This window comes from Pseudonaja textilis, chromosome 2 (genome assembly GCF_049901715.1).
Source record: "Pseudonaja textilis isolate UNSWEBS1 chromosome 2, rPseTex1.2, whole genome shotgun sequence".
Lineage (NCBI taxonomy): Eukaryota > Metazoa > Chordata > Lepidosauria > Squamata > Elapidae > Pseudonaja > Pseudonaja textilis.
In genome coordinates, this window is record NC_141991.1 from 28,276,041 (window position 1) to 28,303,193 (window position 27,153).

The following is a 27,153-nucleotide window of genomic DNA, read 5'->3' on the forward strand; positions in this document are numbered from 1 at the left end:
AGAATAAATAACTAATGTACAATCATTAACCCACAGGGTTATAAAGACATAAATAATTATTACATTATTTTATTTTAAAATTTAATTATTAAAAGAATGCATATACACATGACCTGTAGGAGGAAATCTGCATCAGAGGATTCATGGTTTATGGAATGTTAGAGAGGAAGATCCCCTCCCTTATCATGGTAAACACCACCCTGTCTTAATGCAGACTATATTTTAAAATCTACTTTGATATATATCAAATTTTACTAGTTTTGCACTAAATTATTCTTCCCTCATGAAATCTCAAATATGCTTTTTCAAAAGGCAACTGGACTGCTTTTTCCTTGAGGAGGACATTTCACTTCTCATCTAAAAAGCTTCATCAGTTCTAGCAGGATGGTGGGGTGGGCAGGATGGTAGTCTTCAAATACTTTGCCTTTTAAAAAAGCACCTTTGAGATAACTATGACCTGGATGACTGAGAATCTCTACAGACATTCCTGCATGAAGATTATCAACCCTGTGGGCCCTCATGATTGCTGAAAGTAAGGTAAGAGGTTCAGTAATTCTTATTTATGTATGTGTTTCACATTTCTTTTGATTAACAGGAAAAACACTCAAGGATCTGATTTTAAAAATGTAGGGGGTAAATGACCACAACACATTTTTAAATTTGCCATTTTCCCGATATCCGCTTAATTGACTCAGCCTTCCATCCTTCTGAAGTTGGTAAAATGAGGACCCATATTGTTGAGGGAAATACACTGACTCTGTAAACTGCTTAGAGAGGGCTGTAAAAGCATTATGGATCAGTATATAAGTGCTATTGTTATTGCTAGTTTTAGCAATATGCACTATTTTAGTTTTTTTTCCCCAGTTACTTCTAGTTCACTTAGGGACAGACAATTATTACTACATTCCATGTCAGAAGAGTTACCTGTGAAATGATTCTTTGGGTGCTGATCAGTGGTATGAAACAGAGAATTTGGACATTTATCAGTATAAGCTTTTGCAGGGAATTCTTTAGATTAGGAAGTTAATATAAAACGATCCTTAGTCTTGCTGACATAATCAGGATGTCTAAATTTATTTTCATGTTATCAGTATCCATTCCACGTTAGCACAATATAGAGGTAAAGTCCCATTTCTTTTTCCAAGGTCAATTTCAAAACGACAGTTATAGTAGAGCCTTAAGAATATGCAATTTCCAGGCCCAATGATATTTTATCTTTTGGTGATTTCAGTTTAGCAGACAGATGTTTAATTATTGTTGGAATGGATAATTCTTTCACATTACAAACAGCTTATGCTAGCTAAAGACATGAATATTAGGTGATCTGTTGATTAAATTGCAAAAATTCTTACAAAAGAATTATATTTCAGTCCTAAGAAATTTGGCATCCTTTTTGTAAACAAATAATTCTTTTCTAGTTTAAGAGTGCCTACAGTAGAAGTTAACCTTGACTTATGACCATAATGGATCTTGCCCATCATGGTTGTAAGTTGTGATAGCTGTAAACAGTTGTAAAGCAGATGCTGTGGTTGTTAATACTGCAGTCATTAAATGAACCAATGGTTCATACAGGCAGTTTTGTTGAAAATAAGAAGAGCTGTCATATATGGGATGCTGCAAACAGCCATAAATGCGGCCATGTGGCCAAGTGCCTGAAGTTCCAGCCAAATAACTACAGAGAGAGGGGGGGCAAACCATCAGAACTTTAATCTGGGTTGTGGTAGGTCAGTTGTAACTTTGAACGGTTGCTAAAAATCTAGGACTACCTTTATATGTAAGTGCATTTAATCCTATAATCAGCCAAGGCTGACGGGGATCTCCTTTTACTAAAATAGCCATATCATAATTTAAAATGTTTTCCAGTTCATTACTAGTCCTCTAGAACCAACTTTCATCAGAATCATATCTGGAGTTTAATGTATCCAAATATAAAAAGGCATTAAAATGATGAACTCTGTGTAGCTGATTTATATGTTATTTTTTATGCAGAAATTTAGAGTTGTTTGGATGAGATTTAATTTATCATAAAAGACTGGAAGAGCAATAAATCCCTTGGTGAGCATTTCTACTAGCTGAGCTATTCCAGAAATACTCTGACTGGTGGGCTCCTCTTTTGGCAGGTTTATTCACAACTATAAATAATATTTGCCATAAGCCAGTTGGATAGAAGACAATAATAGTTCCTACATACAAAAAGGGAACACAAAGGACCCTCACAATTATAGGCTTATTATTCTAATAGATATTGTGGCTAAAATATATGTCAGGTTCCTTTTAAATAGAATTGAGAGCTGGGTAGATGAAAAGTACATTCTGGCAAAAGAACAAGCTGGGTTTAGACAGAGTTGATCCACTATCAACAATTGCTTTGTTTTGAACCATCTAATTAAAATATTTCAGTAAGGAGAAATAACAATTTGCTGCCTTTATAAAATTTAGTACAGCATGTGACATAGTAAACAGAGAAATATTATGGAGGAAATTAACTGTCCTCAGTATGGAACCCAGACTGCTAGCACAGATCAAAGCCCTTCACAAACACTTACTTGAATGTGTAGTTTGAGCATGACAATAGAACAGTGCACCAGTGATATACAATCTATACATTAATGACTTACCAGGACTGATGAAGGATCCAGAAGGATCTATGCCTAAAGCACTCAAATTCATATCCGCTGATAATATGATTTTTTGCAAGCTAGGTTGTATAGTTGTTAAGAAACTTGGTCAAGCTATCATAATAATTTTCTGATTATTAATAAATTAAAGTAAAATATCATGGCTTTTGGAAAATGACATCACAGCCATAGATACCTATTAGATGGTGAGCCAATAGAGCAAGTTATCTAAGGATAATCTTCTCTGAGACTAAATCTTGGCTCCCTCATCATGAAAGGAGTTCAGAGTGAAGGCACATGGATATTTACTGCTCACATTAATAAACCACAGCTACCTGGGTTCCTTAGCCCCAGTCATTAAAGGTTACCTCTAAGCTTTTATATAGAGCTGAAGATTAGGGCTTACAACATATACCAGAATTAGAACAAACACAAATCACAGTATCTGAGAAATATTTTAGGATCTATATAAAAGGATCTCACCTGCTGCAGTTGGACCTGTACTGGGAATTTATACAATTTGTTCTTTGTCTAAAATAAGATCATACAATTATTGGTGTAAAATCAATGCTATAGAAAATAAGAGACTCACAAAAGTGTGTGAGAACAGACAAAATCTCAAATGCATCACTTTGTACCACTCGCAAATGATATCAGGAGCTGTGATTGCCCTGTTTATTGTCCAACTGTCCTTGGAAAACAAGTTAAACAAGTTAAAAAATTTGCTGCACAAAGAATTTGGGATATTGAAGCTCAAAGAGATACAGCCATCATTAGCAAGGCTGGACGTTGACATGGATGAACCACTATAAATGTACCTTCCAAACTGCCAACTATTTAAACACAGAAATGCCCAAACACCTTAGGGGGGTATTTACTCAAGCATGATTAAATATGAAAGATTTAACTGAGTCCCTTACAATGGACATACTTATTTGTGGAACCCTAGAGATTGAAGACATAATTTGAATGTCAATTGTATAAGAAAGAGAGAGATCAGTATCAGACTGTACTTTAGATGAGTAGCCCACTGGGAGCCCTATATTAAAGCAACAATTTCCATGTGTGGTTAGAATTTTAAAATCACATATAATACAGCCCTTTATTTGAACAAAACAGTACAGCTGAGAACTGCATATGTGGATCTGATTGGGGTAAACAGTAGGAGTGACACACAGATATGATCTGCATTTTATTTTACTTATTTCTTTTATTCCATTTTTTAACACATAGCCTTATTACTGTTCAGTGTTTTATATTTTAAATTCTGAAATGTATGGTGGCTAATCAATAAAGTATTACTATTTCTATTGTTTAGACATAGGTTCTAATGATAATTTTGAATGATTTGAAGGCCATAGATTACCAGGCCTTGATATTAGAATTCTAAACTTAAGCTGACTTGTAGTATGTTATTGTATTAATTTCTTGGGGTATTTTATTATTTTGTTCTAAAACTAATTATACAAGTGTGAAAAATAAACTATTACTAGTAGTGCATTAATTATGTTATCCCCTCCTTATTACTGGAACATATGTGCCCTTAAAATAAAATAGATGCATTAAGCTTTTCAGAGATTTAATATGTTTCTTGGATTTATTTTGCAAAACAATATACATAGAAAAATATACACAAAAACAATGTCACAATTATTTCAGCAATATATTATCAGATGGCTCTAAGGACTGAAAAATAGGACCTTGGCCCCAATGTCTATGAGTTACCTCATATCTCTATAATGAATCGGTTATTCAGTTAATGCACATGGAATCAGTATTTAATGAATCCTTAAGCAGAAAAGCTACAATAAAGACATTAATCTTTATTAATAACCTATTCTGCCTCCTGGATTTATCTTTATAGGCCAAAGCGATACGATTATCTAAATTTGCTGCACCTTTAAGTAGGACTTGGCATGACCTCACCTTCTTGTTATTTCTTCACTTTATCTCTACCAAGAGCTTTTAATGACTGGATCTTCACACAATAACTCCACAATTCTGAATATATAGAATAGACCTGTACAAATTAAATAACCCTGCAAAATTTCATGAATTCCTTGTTTTAATGTTCAAAGGAAACTGCTTGGTAAGTACTCCCACACTTTATGAACATTAAGGAATTTGCAAATCAAAGACCTGAAGGAATTATGGACCTGAAGAAAAGAAATTATGGAGAAAATCTATCTATGTGGTTCCTAGGAGTCAACTTTGAGTTAATAGAGATAAGCAATCAATCAATTTGATCCTGTTTCCCTTGGTCAATTAAAAGAATCCAATTCACAGAAAGAGAATTCTAGATTCCATCTATTGAATAGAACCAATGGAATAATTTAGCAATTATTCTGGTCAAGATTATAGAAGTGTATAAAAATATTTGCCTTTATTCCTTAATTTCAGTACAAATTTAAATAATGCACATGAGAATGCATGCATTTTCCGATATATTCTAGGATTCAGACCATAGGGATAAATCAAAGCACATCAAACACATCTGCATTTTGTGAATCAGCATTGAGGGCTGAAGATTTTTTTTCAACAGGCCTAAAAGACTTTTACAGAACATCTATCTTTGCCAGAAAAAGGGATCAATTTCAAAAAAGAGAACTTTGTAGGTTTCAACTCAATCAAATTTTACCCTCTTGGTAATTATGGCTTCCTTACTTGAAGACCTGTTCCTAATGGATTTCACAGGGAGAGAGAAACTGGATTATTATACAGCAAAATACTAGTAAAAATTATATTGCAGTCTTGGGAGTTCTATGAATGTAGGAAAGAGAAAATTGCCTAGCTCCCATGAGCATTTTGAGAGAATGAATTAAAAATAAAGTGAGAACAAAAGCAACCTGGTACAAAGTGGAGTCAAAACAGCCATACAAAGCTGCTACGTAATAATGGAAAAAATAGCTAGGAAGAAAAGGAAATGACATTCCAGTTTGTTGACAGTACTACTCCAGCTTTTTTGCTAGACCTATCATCTAATATTAAATGGTCTGGTCGAGGCTTGCAGAACCAGTGTTTGCTTTATGCCTGCTCCAACAATACCTTTACTAAATTCATCTCTCTAGTTAAAAGACAATGGTGACAAATAATTCCATGCTAGGTCATCAAAGGAAAACTGGTGTGGTCCAATACCAGAATGGGAACATCATAGGAGGAGTGGGCAGTTTAAGATTTCCTCTCTAAAGACACTTTTGTTTTGACAAATTGATATACACTCTGTAGTATGGAATTGCTGACCTCTTAAAAACCAAAAACCTTTAGTAATGCCAGCCAGCCAAACTACTTTTGAACTAAACCATTGCTTAAAAGAAGGAAAAGAAATGGTAGATGCATGCGATGTACTTACATACGATGGCGCTTGACTCTAAAAACCACAGACATAAAACAAACTGCTGCATTAATCCCTGACAGTTCCTGTTAAAAATCTCAGATTGTAAATGAAGTACACAGTTGTTCGCGTGACACAGTGAGAGTGTTAAAACCGCAAGAATTCAAAAGGTCTTTCTTCATTTTTTGCCAGTAGATCCAGATAGATCCGATACTCCTTGAAGAGCCTAGTGTGAATCTAACAATTCACAGTAGTGCAAAATATTATTTTTTCTGTAATATACATAGGAATGAAATGCAACTAAAGAATTGAGCTGTCAGTTCCATGTGGCTACACTACTTCCATACATACAGAAAGGATGCATTAATAGAACAGACTCACTGCATGTACAACTGGGAGCACTGACATACTATAGAGACAGCAAGAGATAGAAATATATAGACACACATGTATATGGCAAGCCTACATGTACAAGAAAATGTGCTACTTACTAAAAACACATTCAAATTTACTCCAACCTTCCTTCGGCAGGTAACATACAATTATCCTGAATAGATAAAGGGAAGCTACAGATTTACCTTGTTTTTGAAGTTCAGAAATGGCAACCACACACATATATTATGAGTTACCACACACACACACACACACACACACACACAAAAGGCATTTTGATGTACAGATTAAAGTGCTGATCTAGAAACCAGCATATGCCTAGTGTCACTTAGGCACGAAAGCACCAGCTGGATGGACTTTGGGCCAATCACTCTCTCTCAGCCCTATTCTCTTCACAGGGTTGATGTTGTGAGGAAAATAGGAGGCAGAAGGAGTATTAGGCATGTTTATATCATGTGTTTATGGCATATAAATTTTAAAAAATAAATGAAATGTCCGCTGCCTTGTGTTAAATATGAAAAATATGGGATCAAAATCTTTTTTTTTAAAGGAAAAAAAGCCATTCTATATTAAAGAATTACATGTTACAACCAAGTGCAGAGAACACCCTCATTTCGAGCTATAAATATTCTCTTTTATCAGAATTACATATGCTGTAGAAACAAACAAACAAACAAAAGTATACAAGCTATGCAGAAAAACAAACCTGTTTGGAACCTCCTGCTTATATAAAACAGATGCAACACTTTGCAGGAACAGCCACTGTATCCCGAGTACCCATGCAAACAACTAATAAAGGACATACTTGGCTGGCAAAAGGTCTCAGATTCAATCTCTGGTATTTCCTAGTAGGAGAATCATGCATAGGAACCTGCAATGCTGCTGTCAAGTCAATGAAGACAGTGCTTTGGCATTACTGAGCTCCATAAACCATGTTCTGGCAAGGCATAAAATGACTATGTTCATAGTGAAAAAGCAAACACGGTAAGTAAGACCAACTGTATTTTGGTTTTTAATGGTTCTAGCTGCTAGGACAGTAACTATAAGTATATTGGCTAGAAGGACTGATATATGAGTTAGGTTAAACTCAAGGATGTAAATATGAAGCTCACAAGTCTTTGAAGAAGTTGCACAAAATGGAACCAAGACAAAATCCAGGTATGCATAATTCTTCAAAGGATTTAATTGCATTAAAATAAGATATTAAATTTGCTATGGGTCGATTATTGCTGATGTGGGATCAGATTTTATAACAATTTCCTTATTGTTTAAGCATGAGAACGATACAGAACTGAAGAATATCACAGCCACTTCTCATGTTACAGATAGGTTATTATTGTATTCAATTTGCTTGTTCCATATATTTCCTCATTTACTGATGAATTTTACTGGACTTCAGCAAGACAAGCCCATTGAGTGTGCCCTAATTCCCCTAGGTCTCATAATTTAGTTGATCCTTGGGCAGAAAATATGCTTAGGACTGCAGCTTTAAAATCTGATCCTAATATACACTAGTAATAAGTAACACCTTATGTTTCACTCCAGGCAGCAAAATGATAAGACACAGTCTTAGTAAATCCCTTTGCGTTGGAAATAATTTACTGCATGATAAATATGTTCCAAACTAGCTGAATTTCATCTTTTTAAAGAGACTCAATATACCCATCAGCTTCAGCTAGTACCTCTTAGAGTTCTATGAATGATGTGCAATATATGCCTTTAGTTGCCGTTTAGCTCAAGAAAACTTTCTGAAGTAGCATTCAGCTGAACAAACTGCCTATTAAATTAGTGATATATTATTCTATCAGTAACCCTAGATTGTCACAAAGATTAAGTTTTCCATAAACTTCCAACAAAGGTGTACTTTAGATACTTCAAATTATTTATAAAGCAATCAATCTGTCTCTTTGCACTATCATACAAGGTATTACCAAATATCTGCAATTATATTCAGTATCCAAAATGAACAAAGTTCAGATGTTTTGATTTGGCTTCATGGTCCACTTAAAGAGAGATAGATCAGGACGATGCTTAGTGAGAAATTGCTTTTCCTTCACAGTAACCTTGCCATTTAGAATGTAAGGAAAAAAGCATATAGAAAATCAAATGACCAGCAAGTCACAGAAAAAAAATGAAATAGGTATCTTTGCAGTCTTCTTGCTCAACCTGATATGCAATAGAGAAGATATAATGTATGGTACCAATTACAGAGATGGCCATCTAGCCTCCGGTTAAATATTTCCAAAAGACAGCTCAACATGTTTTGACACTATATCACCATTGAACAACCTCATTTTTAAAGAATATTTGCCTAGTGTTTCTTTTCCAAAATGTATATTTCTGAAATTTCTACTCATTGGATTTAGTTTTATTTATGTATTTATTTATTAAACATATATGCGGCTCATCTCACTGACAAGCAATGGGGATGGAACTATGGAATGACAAATCTCAAGACATTAAAATACAGTTATTCTGTTTCCCAAAGAGTATAGTTCAACTTATTGCAACTCAGCTTATCACAAAAAGCCTACCTTGGTTCCTGTATCACAAAAACAGGTCAGGAAAATTTCATATGGAAATCAAAATGGATTCTGGAATTGAACAGCTTTCTATGCCAAGTATAGAAAAAAAACATCAAGATATTGTAGCCACAGGCAAACTGATCCTCTACAGATGTTTGGGACTCCAATGTCCATCAGTCCTTCCCCACATGGCAAATGAAAAAGACGGTGGAAAATTGCAGATTGATTATATAGAATATTCCAGGTGGCCAACTGCTTACATGCTGAAAATAGAAGTCAGACTGACAGATTTTGTAAAGCCATCTGGTTAATTCATGGAAGAGAGTTTATATGGCATGTGCATACATGCATGTGAATTGCAAAATGCCTTTGCATATACATTTTTGTTTCTAAACATTTGTTCTTGGTTTCTATTGACATTTTGATTTCTATTAACAAATTAGCTATTCTGTTGCAAACGATCTGAACCAGAGCTAGAAAATCTTCTGTTCAGAAATCTGTCTCTTACAATGTGAGTATATTGTGAATGTATGATAGAAGAGCCAAGACAAGACAAAACACATTAACAATATATTTTAATCTTTTGGTCCTTAGACCAGAATTCAAACACTGTAAAGGAAATGCAATGTTTATATAAAATTAAATAGCAACAGTTGAAAAATAAATACATATCATTAACATAAATACATAAAGAAATCCATTCTACTGAAAAGCTTCAGCCAATAGTATACTGTTGGTTCAAAAATCTCCCCTAATAATAACAACAACAATAATAATAGTATCATAACATCATCATCATAGGAAGCAACCCTCCATCTGTTACAGATGAAGTATAAAGATCTACAGCAGAAATGTATTAATAAATGTCAGAGCTAAAAGAAATTGTAATTCAAAACTAAAATACTCCATTGCTATATTAGTACTGTATGATATCAAAACGAGGTAGACAAGCTTATGAAACAATAAGCTTATTTTCTTGGAGAAGGTTTGTTTTGGTCAGCACCATTAGTGTTTTCATTCTGGAGAAATCTAACATGCTTAAACTTCTGTGGATTTTATATTTTTAAAACAGTGATACATTTAGGTTAGGATACAGAGATATGGCTCAGTCCTGCAGATATTTTTGGTATGTGCGTGTGTATACGTGCATGGAATATCCACATACGAGGACTGCTGCAATTTTAATGAAGGCCTTTCATAAGACTCTTCCCTGAAGAACCAAAAGCTGTTCATATAACAGAAGCATGCAAAGATAAAATATCTTAGCTCAGGATTAATAATTATTGAAAGGTATGTTGAGCAGCAAGAACTGAACTAAAATAGTGTTATTTCAGTTCTGCCATCATTTGCCTTTTCAGCATCAAACCTTATATAGAGGCAAGAAGGAGAATGGAATTATGCAATTAATATACTTTCTCATCACCTTCTGTTTCAGAATCTGAATACTCAGAATATTTAAGTAGGTTAGGTCCACTTCTTTAGATTTCGGTTTTTTAAACTATTGTGATTGTGTTTAATAAAATGACAGCAGGGCATTTTATTTTTAAAGCTATAGAACAATGCACAGAAAATCACCCAACGAAGTTATATTTTCTATAAGTCAGATTTCTAGTTTTCGCTCCTGCATTAAAAATACACAGGTATCATAAGACTTTGGTTTATTTCTGTTTTAATTAAAAAAATAAAACAAGACATTGGGAAGTATAGACACCTCAAAGGGTTACCTAATTAAGAAACGTCTGAATGACATCTCTGTTTCATTATTAAGAGTGGGAAAAAATAATCACATTTTTAGGAAGAGGAACTTCATTTAATTTGCCAAAGAATTCTAGAATAATTACAGGAGGGAAACAGGGCTACATTTCACTAAGTAGCTTTTTATTTCATGCTCTTTGGCTTTTGAAAATTTAACTTGAAGTAAATGTAATTCACTATCAACAGCAGTTCTCAGTACACAATTTGAAAATAAAGTTAACATGTAAATTTAACCCTTGGAATTGAGAAGGCTTTACTAGCATCTTGGAGGTAAAATATTTTACAGCTCTGTCCCTTGCAATGATAAAGCACCACAAAAATATGATTTATGCATAAGTATTATGGCTGTTCAATGTTTCACCTTCTATTCCCCAAACAATTGACGAATGTAGCACCTGTCTGCCACTCACCAAAGCTACTGTATCTTTTTCCAGGATTGTACAACTGCCTTTTGGTCCTGGAAAATGATGTCGTTGCTTTAAAGATTTGCAGACAAGACAGTCATTTGGGTCCTTGCATACTCCAAACACTTTTTGGAATTGAATTCAAAGCATTGCACAGCCCTATTCTGTATAGCTATTAAACCATTCATTGAGGTATGCAGATTAAAATTATTACAAAACACTCCTCAGAAACAGCATAAATGAACACATTACTATTTTTGCAAATGAAATATAAAAATCAGGCAAGGTTAGGGAATTTATAAATTGATTGAATAAATTGATTCTCTCTATAAAGTGCTTTAGAGTCAAATTAGGCCAAACGAAATCTAAATGCACAAAATAATGACATAAAATTTATTTTGCTTTGTATTCAACTTTGACAGGGGTATCAGTAATCTACCATTTGGCTAATGTGTCATGTTCTAAAGTTATTCAGTTGGGGTGAATAATAATTTAAAAGGTCCAGAAATTCAGCAATGGTTCTGTGTCTCCTGCACTATCATTAGAAGAAGGAAGGATGAGTTTATTAGTTAAGCTCAGGGCCTCTCTTCAAGTGGTAAATTTGCACAGGACAGAAAAAAAAAAGCTTATTTATGTATTGGTGTTTATGCTATCCCACAAAGACTTAGCTACCAGTAGAATTGCTGGCATCAGGGAGTTGTGTGTGAACAACCGAAGGTTGCCTTGCCTCCTTGCTGGGACTTGTGAGATAAGTTGCATTGTGAAGATAGGTTGTATTGAGGTCAAGATCTTTGCCTATCTATGCCTTAATGGACCTGGCAAGTTAAGAAAGAGAGAAAAAAAGTCTCTCCTTTCTGTCATTCCATGCATCTGTTTGATGAAAAACTCAGCTAAGCTCATTTAAGGTTAATCTGCAGGAACTCAGGAAAACTGAAGTGAAGCCCAGTTCCTTTTATAAGACACCCATCTATTACTAGCATGGAATTAAATATAGGTAAAAATGCAAACTGCAGTACTTCTAAAGCACAGGTGTCAAACTTGTGTTGTCTCATGATGTATTGTGACTTTCCCCCCCTTTGCTAAACCGGAGGTGGGAGTGGCCAACACGTGACACATCTTGCCCACGGGCCGTGAGTTTGACACCCAATTCTAAAGATTACAAGCGGATAAACAAGCCTTGCATTTTTTACCTGAAGAAAGTGATTGAGAGAAACCTGTGGTAATCAATCAAATGTCCCATTTAAGGGAAAAAAAAAACTTCCCCTGAATACAGTATCCACAAATGAATGAGATCTTTTCACTTGATAGTTCCTATCTGCAGAACATGACAAAGCATTCACAAGGATGTCTTCTAGAAATACATATGCATATACTTCTGAAGCACTTCACAGCATGTTACAAACAAAAGCCAACCCAGTCTCAAAAAACACCCCCAACAATTAAAACCCAGCAAAAATCTCAGTTCTTTTAAAACGAAATGGGACAACTTGCCACAGTCAACTTACCACGGCCAACTCATTGCAGGACAACTTGCCAGGGCCAATTCGCCGTGGGATAACTCACTTTGGAACAATTTAATAATCTTATTTAATTATTTAAAATACATAAAAAAATTTCAATTGTTGCCATTCACATTTCATTCTGTCCCATTTTCCATACCCTTTTTTTTTCAATTATTCTATTCTACTATTTCTTTGATATTAGTGAAACTTTTGTCATGTAGCGAGTTGGCTGTGGCAAGTTGGCCATGGCGAGTTGGCCATGGCGAATTGTCGTAGACCCATTTTTAAATATGCCCCCCCCAAAAGATGGAACGGTATCATTATAAGCTTCTGAGTTTGGGAATAATCAGTCAAATCCTGAATCGTTATGAAGCTTGCTGAGAATTAAGGCGGCATATATTCTTTGATATTTAAATATGAACCTGGGACTATCAATGAATGGTTTTTAAAAATTTATTATGTGGCGTGTAGTCAAAAATTGGCATCGCTGATTTCTGCCAAGGCCCAGATCCCAACAGGGGAGTTATCGCCTAGGCCTCTGCATCTTCTAATGCTCTTCCTTATACTTACTAATTTCTGAACAAGCTGAATTTAACATCGAGTGCTGTTTTCTGTTCTATATAGCAGCGATCTCCAAGCTTTCCAGCTTGGTGCCCCAGCGGGAGGGGGGGAGAGATGTTCCGTGTGAGTGATAGGTATGTGCATGAGCTTACCCAGTTCCATTTGCGCAAGCAGGCGCACATGGACTTGCACAAGTGGAACTGCATGTGTGCTTTTCTGCCATTTGCATAGTTCAGTTCTGAAGGGGCTGTGGCCCACAAGTGGGCCGCAGCCTGGGGGTTGGGGACCTCTGCTATAGAGAAATACTGTATGTTGGCTCAGAGACATAAGACAACAGAAACTTTTTTGAGGAAGGTAGGACTACTTAAGAAAGGGTGCTCCTAAACCTACCTCTTTGGGTTGATAAATGTTGAAATTTGCAAGTTAAGACATGCAAAACGCTTGTCATATCTAAATTTCTAGAGTAAATTTCTATCAATTGAGTTTATTCAGCATCACATGCCAGCATAGTAGCGCTGACTTGTAGAAAAAATATGTTGCCTGCTTCTCCATTACTTATCAAGGTCAAGTTGAGATCTACCTATAGTATTTGGAACATTAAAAATAAGGACTTGGAATAATTAAAGAAGAGATTGGACTGCCATTTGTCAGAAATGGTGTAGGGTCTCCTGCTTGGGAGGGGGATTGGACTAGATGACCTACAAGGTCCCTTCCAACTCTGTTAATCTGTTAATTAAAATCAATCAAGAAGTCTATTGATACATGAGGTTAAAAGAAAGTCACTTCGATCTTTACATTTAAATTCAGACAAAGAATTATACCACATGCTGTTAACTATATTTCACAAAGTAATGGTTTCTCCCGCATGTAATCCCACAATCACCCTGTTTGTATGCTATTCTTTCATATGGGTGTGGAGAAAAGACTAGACAGATCGGACAGTGGTACTTTCCCCTAGTAGCTCCACAACATTAAGGATCTTCTAGAAAATGTCAGAGACGGAACAAATTTGAGAGCAATAGCATTTTGCAATCTCTTCTGGAATTACACAGAGAGCAAATTCCTGTTGGTGGGATCTCTCACCCGTTTCCATCCATTCAGATTCTCCTTCTGTTGCCAAAGAGCAAGGTGCCATCTTGCCTTGCTATGCTTTACTTTATTCTCCAAAGTTGCACGGGAGGAATCTTTATTTGTCCCCTCACTAAGCAGTGGGTTGAGTTTTTAATTATTTTTCTCCTTTCCAGAAAAAAAACAAAAAGTGCACCAAGGAAAGGAGGAAGTGGGGTGAGGTGACAGCTGGATATATTTTGTGCATCTTTCCATTAGCCAACTGAAAGGGAGCACTGTTGGCAAGATGGGGTTAAGAGCTCAGTAGTGGGGATACTATCCCAATGCTGTGAAGTTGCTGCAGAGTATATGCTGCAGAGTATCTGCTGCAGACCAGGATGGAGGTTGCATGAAAAGGCCCTTATTTCAATTGATTCTTATTTTTTTTTTTAAAAAAAAAAGTTCTCAGACAGTTAAGTTCGTGCTACACCTAGAAGTAAGTACGCAAAAAAAGAGGGCAGTATTTTAAGATGAGATTTAAGATTCCAAGCCACTTTTGCAGAGGATTCAAACTGTTGCTAAAGAGCTTAATCAGACCGATGAAGACAATAATGAAAAAAGGTTGGGTAATGGAATGTGCTTACTAAATATTCTTCATGAGAAGATGCAAGGGGTACAGAACTTGAAACGGGCTAATAAAGTGTACAAAACTTCACTATCAAGCAGAAAGTGCTTTTGAAAAAAATGAACAGATTTGGGAGATGAAGCTTTCCTCCCACATGTCTATACTACATGGAACTCATCATTTCTTTTTATTTTTTCCTTTTAAAAAGAATTTTAAGTGAAGATTCATTTTAAAAAAAGACAAGCAAACAACCACAAATCACCAAATATCAGGACCGTGACTTTGTTCCATTCCTAAGAATAATGTGTAACACAACAAAATAATTATGTTATGGTCGTACCGAGCTCCAAGGACCAGCATTCCAGGCAGCTTCTCGGGGACAGTCCTGCATATTGCACTGCTCGCGGTCTGGTGGTTTGTCAAGGATTTCACAGCTCAGATCAGTAAATCTTTCTCCATTGGAATGCTGGCATACAACTAGTCTTGTTCTGGTTCCTCCGCCACATGACTTGGTACACTGGAAAGAAAAGACATTACAATGATGGATAGTACCAGTATTATTACTACTTTATGCTTCCTTGGTCTGACTCAAAGCCACTTTGGGCATTAATTTTTCTGCCATTCAACAGGCATAGGATTCCAGGGGGAAAAAACAACAACTTGCAACACAAAATCAGAGAGAGTTAGCAGCACTGATGGGATGTGGGGGACATGAGATTATTGATGCTCTGCAAACTAAGAATTTATTTTCCCCTGGATTTTTCCAGACTTCTGAATTGATATATAGAGGTAGTCCTTGATTTATGTGCATTCATTTAAGGACAGTTCAAAATTATGATGGCACTGAAAAAAATGATTTATGACTGGTCCTTACGCTTAAAACCACTGTAGTGTCCCCATGATTATTTGAAAAAATGGTGGATGCTTGGCAACTGGCACATATTTACAATGGTTGTAGTATCCTAGTATCACATGATCACCATATGTGATTTCCCAGGGGTTTTTGACAAAGTCAATGGGGGAAGCCAGATTTACTTAACAACTATGCTATTTGCTTAACAAGTGTAGCACAAAAGGTTGTAAAACTGGGTGTGATTCACTTGCTGACTGCAGTAATGGAAGTTCCAAACTCAACAGTGGCCTTAAGTTGAGGACTACCTGTACACTGGAAATAGTAGTGATTGTGCCCCCAAAAATAGGGAGAGAAGGAAGGTAAAGAGAGAATAAGATTAACTTGTTGGGTATGCTATTAGTTTTCCAAGCTCAAAGCCTGTTGAAAATAGAAATAAGGCTGTGAAAACCTGATTATTTATCCAGATCTGAATGGGACACTCCTGTTTGTGATGTTTTGTGTTCACTTCATTGTTTGAATTGCCATCTTGGAATTATTTTGTGATTATGCTCTTACTTGGTCTGGTTAATTTCTTGTATTTTGTCATTTTTATATTACTCCCTTCTTGTGAGCTGCACAAACTTAGATGGAGTCAGCTGGCATCCAAACTGAATGGATGGATGGATGGATGGATATAATGAATGAAGCATTCCAAAATATGGTTCCTTCTATCTTTTAAGATTAGTTCTGATCTCGGCCTCACAAACATGGTTGACAGAGTGGGGAGAAGGAAGTCCTGCATGCTCCAAACTACTTCCTTAAAGATAGCCTGGATTCAGCAACTACTACAATGGTCTGTTAAAATAGCTTTCTGTCATATCCAGCTTTATAAACAGAAGAAATTATACAATAAAGGAAAGAAAAAAAACATCTATTCCAGAGTCAACTTTCATTAGTTAATTATCATGCTTTAATTTTATGTGTTTCACTTGCTTTTATAGGCTTTCATTGATATACTGTTTGCAATGTTTTGGTTTAAAAAAAAAAATCACCTCAGGGACTTCAGTGGTCAGTGACATACTAAGCTAAACAAATACATGCATACCTTCTCTCCGCTCTAACAATTATGATCTTTCAGATCAAGATCATTATCCCTGGACCAAGCCTTAACACTTTTGGAGAATCCCTTTTGAAACAATGAATGAACTTCACTTTCAAATGCAATCAGACAGCCTGTGTAATTATAGTACTCTATTACTAATATATTATAGTAATAGCAATGGCACTTAGACTTATATACTGATTCACAGTGCTCTACAGCCCTCTCTAAGCCATTTACAGTGTCAGCCTATTGCCCCCAACAATCTGGGCCCTCATTTTACCCACCCCGGAAAGACGGAAGGCTGAGTCAATCTTGAGCCAGGTGAGACTCGAACTGCCAAATTGCAGTCAGCCGGCAGTCAGCAGAAGTAGCCTGCAGTACTGCACTCTAACCACTGTGCCACCGTGGCTGTAATGTAATGGTAATCACATACAAAGTAAGAGTTCACTTGATTTTAAAGCTAAATGGCTTACCTCACTCCAGCTTCCATAGGCCCACTGAGGGCAGGGTCCCGATTCGCAGGATCTTAGCTCATCTGGTTTCATCCTTGCATCACAATTATCAGCAGCATATCCATTTTCATCCTGGCATACGACTACTCGCCGTTGAAATCCACCAGCACAGGTACTTGAGCACTATAAAAATTTAATTGTCACAGGCTCAGGATGGTTAGAGTAGGTTGCTGCTCCTGTTTCATCCTTGCTATAAATCCAGATCTCTTAAGTGTATAAAAGCTTTTGTATTTTTTGCTACTAGCAGCAGTGATAATATACATTTTTCACTGGTGGTGAATTGCAAAGCCACTTGTAAATCCTTGGAACAAGGATTTCGATTGGTATCATTTCTATTATTCTTTGTTTCACTGATTCAGATACCATCCGATACCAATCACTATGTCTTCTCCACCTTTCCATGTTCCTGCATACCTTTGGTTCTCTGGTGGGGGAGGTGAGAAGGAATGCAAACTCCTTAAAATCTTGAATTTTTGAAGCATAGATAAACCAGTCTGGGATAGCTGAGCATTTATTTTATTGGCATGGGGAAGGACGAGTGTTATATAGCAGGTTATATCTAGTGTAGAACCCGATTCACAAGGGAACAAAAACCCAAACCCCAGCAACTACTTACTGCTCCCCATGGCCCAGTTCGCCACTGGTTGCCTCCATGTCCATGACCTTGATTTCGGTTTGGGTGCCCTCCTCGATCGTTTTTTTGATGATAGTCAGGGTAAGGAAAAGGATTAGCGGGCCTGTTACCCAGGTTGATCTGCTGACACGATGGCATAGAGCAATCCTGCTCTGTCGCGAGGATATCTTCAGCATCACACTCGTTTCTATCGATACTCTGGTCATTGTAATCTACGCAGAGTATTTGCCTGGTCACCTTACCTTGCCCACAAGTTACAGAGCACTACATTAATAAGAAGAGAAGAGAGAGAATAGCTGGCCATAGCAATAAGATAGAATTTGAGATATAGCAATAGCATTTAAGTCTTATATACTGCTTTATAGTAGTTTACAGTCCTCTCTAAGCAATTTACAGAGTCAGCATATTGCCCCCCCAAATTTTGGCTCCTCATTTTACCCACCTGAGAAGGATGGAAGGCTGAATAAACCTTGAGCCTGGTGGGATTTGAACTGCCAAATGGCAGGCAGCTGGCAGGCAGCAGAAATAGTCTGCAATATGCATTCTAACCACTGCGCCACCATGGCTCATACAAAATACAAAAAAATACAATCCCCCCCAAAAACCCAACAACAACCCAAACAAACAAATCCTCATACATATAAACCAATTTTAAGTACCAAAAGTTTCACTAAAGTGGATTCAACAGATCTCATTGTTTTATTCCTTTAGCAGCTTACAAATCTGCCTTATATCAAGTCAGAATGCTTGCATCTAGCTCTTTGAGTATAGGTATTTGCCATCACTGAGTACCTGGTCTTTTTAACCAGAGATGGATGCCAGGTATACACACTAGCTCCTGCTTCATTATGTATTAACCTGATCATTGGTAAAACCATCTTGGCTATGTTCCAACAAGGGTACTTGATAGATTTTGAAAGAAGAGCTGCCATGATGACCAACAATGATGTGCGTTTTGCCTTCCACCCAAGAGCAAAACAAATCTTCTCCTCTTAATGTGAATTATGCATGTTCATAAGATTATCAATGGGCAGATATTTGGCATATTTAAACGAGGAAATTGCTTACTGAGCTCCATTCCATGGCTTTCCACCGGCCACAAGATATTACAAGACATGCTTCAGTTGCTGATGGTTTTGGAAGATGGAAACAGGCAGCTTCATCAGCCACAGAGCCATGATCATCACGACAGCTGACATACCTCATCCTGGTGCCCTTCCCACAGGTAGCAGAACACTAGAGAAGATCAACAAGAATGTCTCTGAAGAAGCAGATTCCTTTGACAAGTGTATCATAATCTTTACACAGATAGGATTAATTATCTAGTCTAATGGAAAAGAAGGACTAGGGGAGACACGATAGCAGTGTTCCAATATCTCAGGGGCTGCCACAAAGCAGAGGGAGTCAAGATATTCTCCAAAGCACCTGAGGGCAGGACAAGAAGCATTGGGTGGAAACGAATCAAGGAGAGAAGCAACTTAGAACTAAGGAGAAATTTCTTAATAGTTAGAACAATTAATCAGTGGAACAAGTTGTGAATGCTCCAAGACTGGAAGTTTTTAAAAAAATGTTGGATAGACATTTATCTGAAGTGGTGTAGGGTTTCCTGCCTAGGCAGGGGATAGGACTAGAAGACCTTCAACTAGACTCTGTTATTCTATTCTATCAAGGGAAATAAAAATGTAAACTAATTTGATTAGTTTTAACATACAGAAGTCCAGGATCCAAATCTCCACTGGGTTCTGTGACTGCTTTGCTTGATTTCTGGGCTGCTAGGATGGAGACGACATGACACCGTTTCACAGTCCTATTTCATAAATAAGAACATTACAAAAATAAGTACACTATCCAATAACTGACATCACAAGTATTTCATTGCAGCTTAGGGATTGCACTACTACAACGATAAAAGATTACAATATTAAATTCCCTCCCTGTCCAAACACAAATATAACTGACTCATCTTCTATTAAAAGTGGATATATCCAGTATATCTGGCAAATCATAAAATATAAATATATATGATATATGCATGTATATATGTATGAGATGACCAGGGAGGACTCAAATGCATCCTCAGCCTCGAGTCCCTTCATACTCACAAGCAATCTAAGTCCAGTCCACCTTAAATTGACTCTTATCTACTGAGAATTTGCTTTGACTGTTAGTAGTTCAGATTCTTGTAGACAGCTTAAATTTGCAATAAACCTTTATATTCATTTGAACTTCCTGGATTTCTTGATTTCTTGCACTTGACAATATATTACTAGTTTTATCGTATCAGGTAACATCTCTCTGGAAATCTAAACCATGGTGGAATTTGGTGTCAAAATGTATTCCCATTACACAAAAAACAGCTAGCATTTATAAACATATACAGTACAATTTAGATAAGAACATGGTGGTACTATTGATTTGCCCCCCTGAAATTACTGCATGCCTACTCTATCACCACACCGCACCTACCTGTGTATCTGTTGGCTTGGTTGCAGCATTGCATTCGTTATCATCTACTACAGAAATGTAGGCACCAACTACACATTTCACTGCCCTCATCTGATAGCCTTGCCCACAGGTTACTGTGCACTAGGAGGGAAAAAAATCCACAGATTTTAAAAAATGTCTGAACATATCAATACTGCAAATAAACACATTAGCTTAACACATTGACGAGCAAACAATTATAGCCTTGTTAGAGTACAGAAAAGCCAACTTTCCTAGGTGAGAAATGTACTATTGCCTTACCTGATTCATCAAACTTTAAAGGGAAGGGAGAGTCTAGATGGAAGCCTTCTGTATTTTTTCTATTTCTTCCTTGTTTAATATTTTTTAAAAAAATTAAAATGTGAAACAGGGAATAGCGCACAATACTTTCAGATTAATAGTGCTAGGAAATCTCTATTTGGAAGCAATATCATTATAATATAATATAATATAGTATAATATAATATAATGTAATGTAATGTAATGTAATGTAATGTAATGTAATGTAATATAATATAACATAACATAATATACCTTTACCACAATATACATAGATGATTTCAGAAATTAAATTCCTCAAATGTACAATTTGTCCTGCCCAATGCAAAGAAGAGCCAATTTGGTGTAGTGATTAAGGCACCAAGTTAGAAACTAGGAGACATGAATTGTAGTCCTGCCTGAGACACAAAGCCAGCTAGGTGACTTTGCATCAGTCTCTCTCTCTCTCCCTCTCCCACTCCCTCCCTCTGTTTCAGTTCCTTCTGCTTCCAATTAGATTGAACAGTTAAAACATATTCCTTTCACTAGAATCCCAAATTCTTCATTTATTTCCTTCAAATAAATGTGTGCAGTGATTTACGGATTAGAATGTCCTCCCCTCCCATACTTATTTTCATTGGGTTATCTGCCTTGAAGATAACACACTATATTCTTTGCAGATTCAATCCATTTTCCAGATTACAGCATAGTTAAGTGTCAGGGTTTAAAAGGACTTCTATCTGACATGGAGCTTGACACAGATAGCTTGTCACATTTCTTCACCAAATGTAAAGTTAGAGAAATAGAGAATTCTCTGGCTTTCTCCAGGGAAGAAGAAATTTTCCAATCATTTTTCAAGGGTAACACTTCCATTTAGCAAGGACATACCAAAGTTACTAAAAAAACATCGTAAGATGAATTCCCTTACTCTACTCTCTCAAGGGATTCAACTGAACTAATAACTTCTAACTTCTGGAAATGTCCTAATCAATGTCCCATCTTTCATTGTATATACACCCCTTGCAACTTGTAAACCAACTAATGAAGACATGAGAACACCATATTCTGCTGACAAGAATGTTAAAGAAATTTTCTGCTTTAGAAATTTTTTTAAAAAAATGTCTTACATAAAACCGAATGAGAATTGTTAGAAAAAAAAAATCAAGAGGCTTTCTCTGGTATTAGTCTAGTGACCGTTTTCATTGCATTAACTACAGCTACAACTGAAACTCAAAGCTATAAACAGTCTGGACTATTAGAATTGGGCACAGGAACCTATAATCTGACTCAGTATAAATTCCTTTTTACTTTTTTTTTTTAAATCAGGGCAAAGAAGTAGATTACAGTTAAGAACTGTACCAAGAACATGTTCTAAGAGGACCAAATTAGCCATGATTGCTTAAAGGGATGACTCACTACTTCAGCAATAGCATGAACCTGGCTTTCTCTTGGTAAGATATTTACACACTGGGTACAATTATGATTTGGTTATTAGAATACTGTGTTAAAACTGAAAATATTTTTAAGTTGCCTTACCTTTCTTACATGGAAATTATCAAAATAAAACTACAAAGGGTAGAAGTCACATACAACACTTGGAGGAAAAGTAGCTTATAAATAAAAAATATAAATATTCAGACAACTTGCATGTATTTTTTTTTTCATTTCATTTTTTTCATTTCCTATTGTTCCAGGAAGCTATCAATATCCCAACTGGTTGCTATCATCATCATCATCATCATCATCATCATCATCAATAATGATAATTAATTATCATTAATTCAATACTTTGCTTTGTGTCTTGCTTGTTACCCTTTAGTTGTAGAACTAAACTTTTTTTGGGTTGCAGAATGAGTGACATATTTTGGAAAGAAACAAACAGAAGGAACAAATGGCATCAAGTACCTGGCCCCACAGTCCTACTTGCCACGCTGCACATTCTTGCTGTTGGCAGTCTTGCATGGAATCTGGTTTGGCCTCAAGGTCACAAAGTCTGTCACTGATCCGATCTTCTCCAAATTGGCACCAGATTTGCCGATGCTTGTGCCCTTTTCCACAGGTTACCAAACACTGAAAAAAGAACGTATCTACCTTAAGCTGGCCTCACTCATTCAATGCCTTCTCTTCTCAAAAAGGTTAACACAGTGATACAAGAGTTTATGGAAGGGAACAAGCTTGGGCACATCAAGGCTGAACTTAGCTCTTCTAACTAAAGACCCATTGTTCAAAATAAATCTTAGCAGTGGTACAGGCCAAATAAATTCTACAAGCAGCCCCATAAAGCAAAAGTTAGATCATTGTCATGCCTATCTTCTCTTTATCTGTTTTATTATCTGGTGCTAAATTAACAGTGAGACCCGCTTTTCAAACTGAAAGGAGGCCTGCAGAAGCCTGTCTAATTCATCATGCTAATGACAGAGGAACCATGCATTAAGGAATAGAGATGTGAAGAAGATCATCAGATCTGAATAACCATTTTAGTGCAATTTCGCTGTGATTAAAATTACAGGGTTTTCTTTATTTTTGGTCTTTTAATGACCTCGTAATCCCTTGCACCAGGGTGGAGTCAGGGCAACTGAATGGAGCTGAGTGTTTCCTGGCCGGATGCCCTTCCTGTCACCAATGCAGAGTTCGCACTAGATGTATTCTCATTGTGCCCAGAGAGAGAAATATCTGCCTTTACCTAGGATCGAACTCACAGCCTCCTGATTGTGAGATGAGAGTTCCACCTCTAGGCCACCACCCCACTCTGTGATTAAAATTACAGTGTTAATGCAATATAAGATTCTTACTTCTGACCAATCTCCTGTTTTCCAGTGTGGGCACGGGAGTTCGTTGCACCGCTGTGCAGTCACTTTTTCCTGCTGGCTGCACTTACTGTCCTCCAAAACATCATTGAATGTGTTCATGCAGACTGCTCGACGCCTCTTTGTGCCACCACCGCAGCTCTTAGAGCACTTCAGGGAATAAAAACGAAGTCAAAGTTAGGGACTAGTACTACACAGTCAGCTGAAAATGCCCACTCCTCCATATTCCAGGTCAGCATATGATTGAATTTTAAGTGCATGTTTGTCAAAAAGTTCTTTACAAAAACAGCCAGAAATTTCTCCTAAGAAAATTCCAGCTATAAAGTACATGCTAATTATTGCTACCCTGACTCTCTCAACAGTCTATAAACTGGAGAAATTGTGCTGTATCTACTCTGGCTAATAACTGCTAGTACATACATTTAGTACTACAACCCAGTAATACTAAAAATAGCTACTTAAAAATAGTAATAATAATAGGGAAATCCTTGAGTCACTATGGTCTTCACAGGCTGATATCCCAAAGAACTGCTGTCCCATCATGGCAACTGTTTGGGTGGTACCTTTCATTTCTAAGCTCCTCGTCAGCTAACTTGCTTTTAGGGTTAGAATTGAGAGGATGGGATCAAATCTTTTTAGGGGAGGTTACTGAGAAAGTGATTGGCTTACAGCTCCAGGGGTCCCTGGAAAAAGCAGATTATCTGGCCCTCTTTCAGTCAGGATTCAGGCCTTCCTAAAGTACTGAGACAGCACTGATTGTGTTATTGGGGTTATTGTTTATCCTTGGGTGCTGGTGGAATATGTGTGGTAGTTTTTTTTTTTTAATCATGAAAATCACCGAGATTCACTTGTGCAAGTTGGCTATATAAATCAGATAGAGCAGAGGTGTCAAACTTGTGGCATCATGGTGGCATCACGTGACATATCGGGACTTTCCCCCCCTTTGCTAAACCGGGTGGGGATGGGGCCTGCATCTGACGCATCTGACCTGTAGGCCGTGAGTTTGACACCCCTTAGATACAGTATACAAACAAATAATGTAAATACAAAGTAAAATATGAGCAACCAGACAGGTCAAAGAATAAATATTCCACTTGTTAGGGAAGATAATTCAGTGGTTTAAATCACTTCTGGTTTAAATATTACATTGAATCATATTTTTTTTATGTAATATAAATGCTTTTGTTCCATTTTTTAATTTCACTTTCTTATTCATATTAAAGCAACCTCCCCCCATCTAATACTTTTCCCATTGTTTTTTTTTAAATAGGATCTATTTATAGTGGTTACTAAATTGACAGACTGGTTATGCAGCATATAAATAACTTAATGTAAAATGTAAGTTGTTTATACCACACACGGTTCTAATCATTTTGACTTCCTTTCATATCATTCTTCTTACCCACCCTGCATGCCTTGCTGCTTTTATCCCATAAAGGACCAACTTACTTCAGTCCAGGCTGAGTAGCGCCATCCTCCAGTGTTACAGTCTCCTGAACACTTTTCCCTAGTGTTTGGCTTGGATATGCCACTACAGTATCGGTCATCATACTTTTCAATTTTGCCTTCAAGTTTGCTGTACTTGGCACAGGAAATTTCCAGAGTTTTATAGCCCATTCCACACTGCACAGAGCATTCACTTTTTCTGACAATATGCCACCTAGATACAATCAAGAGCATGTCTTAGTAAAGGCAATCGCTGCAAGAGAAAGCTCTTTAGGTGGTCAAAAATGTGCCCAAGACAAAAAGCAAAAAACAGAATCAGGGGAAATATGTAGCGTAATTGTAAGCATGCTTCATTTTTTCATTTTATGCAAAGCCACTTTATATTGAATTCAGATTATTTGTGTGAATCTGAATTTGAATCAATGCATTCCATGTACGTCCAAGTGATTAAGATATAGGCAACAATATGGAAGTTTATAAGATAATGAACGGATGAGGGATCCCAGTTTCTATAGATGAGAATGTGGTAAAACTGGGCTGCATTTGTGTTAGTGGCATGCTAGCCAAAATGTGCCTAGAATTGCCCTTACCATTTTCAGGAAATGCTGCAAGGGGTACAGGTGTGTCCAAGATTAGTAACCTACCCTTCACTTTCTCTGATTTACTAAAGTCTCAAATCATCAGTCAGGCTACAAAAACGAAGAAAGACACATCGAGGTTTTTCTAAGCATTTTCCTTTATTGTTATTCACCTATAGACAGCCATCTTGCCAAACTAAAACAGACTATTTGCCTCATTAAACATGTACTCTTGAGACCTGCTAGGGATGACCCATCTTAATTGTTTCTCGTACAACTATTGGAACTTTTGCTAGCCACTAATACAATAGATGTATAATCTTGCTATGAATGCAATGAGAAAAAGACATGTTTAAGGTTAAAAGAGGCAGAAGAAATGCTCTGATGGAAGGTGAGTGAAGAAGTCTCCAGAAGAATGAACCAAATTAAAAATAAAAGTAAATACACCATTTGGGATGAAACCGAAGTGAGAAAATGCTGGAAAGATAATTTGAGAGTCAGCTCTACAAGAATCACAAGGTTGAGCGATAGACTTGAAATGAATGCTACACCTTTTAGCATTCAATTGTAAGGATGTAAGTATAGATGATATAATTGCAGAAATGTCATAATGTGCGTGCTGATTGACTGGCTGTTCGACTTGTTTAATATATGTGAAGGCTGTATTTGTGCTTGTCTATTGGAGAATGTTCCACAAAGATCTTTGTCCTGCAAGGTAGTCTAGACAAAGTGCACACTCAGGAGTAGTAGCTTTCTCTTTATTGTGATGTCACACTAGTAGAAACTTTCAATCCTGAATGCATTCCCACCCCTCTTCAGCCCTCCCAGGTAAATCAGACAGGAAACATGACCAGATGACTTCATCTACTTTATTGTAAGGCTGCATTAACAAAATCTTGCAAGTCTGAAAGTACAAATTTCCTGCTGTCATTTTTAGCAGCCTGATCAATTAGGGCCAATCCATTCTAAGTTTCTTTCTCTGACTGTTAAGCAACTGTAGGCTCTTCCCCCTTTCATCTGATGCTCCCTGGAGTACCAGAAACAATGCAAGAGGTAACGATGTCTAATATTTGAGAAGGGCAGTATAGCTAGATGAAGCTGGAAATGCAATCCAGCCTGACAGCTTTGCAGCCCGAGCACTCTTGATGAGAACCAGCTGAATAAGAGCTGCTTGGCTTGAGAGCAGTTTATTACAGCTGCCTTTACTTTGTTGTTAAAACCTAGGAAAAAATATGACAACAATCTGGCCACCACCACTTATTACTAGAAGCAATGTCTACTGCTAAAGCACCCATATGGTCAACTACTGTTGTACTGTTTGACAGACTTTGCGTTACTAATTCTTTGCTCTATGGACCCCAATTTTTACAGTCTTCTCTTTTGAGAAGATAGGCAGAAACAAAGGAGTTGGTTCACATGTACTTAGAAAAGCAACATATTTGAACACTTCCCCAGATCATCCCCAAAGGAAAACTAAAGACAACCCCCCCTCTACGATTTACCAGTTTCATATGCTTATAAAAGAAAGGATCTGTCCTGTATAAATTGGACAATTTTGTGGTTGGAGTTGTGGTTGCCAAATGAATGCAGATTCCCCACCCCATCCTCTTTTTTAAAATGAAAAGAGAGAGAGAAAGACAACATGGATGTTTATTTTATGGAGCTTAGTGTTCTGAAATAAGAACTTTCTGCTGTGATCGTCTTGGGGAGGGAGAGATAATGGGAGAAAAACTGAAATA

The 27,153-nt window shown here is 36.8% G+C and overlaps 1 protein-coding gene across 5 annotated transcripts in view; it reads right to left on the reverse strand.

The window, feature by feature from the left end:
- The window catches only part of ADAMTS9 (ADAM metallopeptidase with thrombospondin type 1 motif 9), a 153,105-nt gene that overhangs the window by 46,519 nt on the left and 79,433 nt on the right, over positions 1 to 27,153 (reverse strand). For all 5 annotated transcript variants that reach the window (XM_026721947.2, XM_087923609.1, XM_087923611.1 and 2 more), the window contains 9 exons: positions 24,840 to 25,050; positions 23,376 to 23,540; positions 22,489 to 22,653; positions 20,308 to 20,427; positions 19,553 to 19,648; positions 18,910 to 19,077; positions 17,824 to 18,105; positions 17,169 to 17,330; positions 15,102 to 15,278 (listed from right to left, as the gene is read on the reverse strand). In XM_026721947.2, the coding sequence (XP_026577732.2) occupies positions 15,102 to 15,278; positions 17,169 to 17,330; positions 17,824 to 18,105; positions 18,910 to 19,077; positions 19,553 to 19,648; positions 20,308 to 20,427; positions 22,489 to 22,653; positions 23,376 to 23,540; positions 24,840 to 25,050 (1,546 nt within the window). The remainder of the gene's footprint in view (positions 1 to 15,101; positions 15,279 to 17,168; positions 17,331 to 17,823; positions 18,106 to 18,909; positions 19,078 to 19,552; positions 19,649 to 20,307; positions 20,428 to 22,488; positions 22,654 to 23,375; positions 23,541 to 24,839; positions 25,051 to 27,153) is intronic.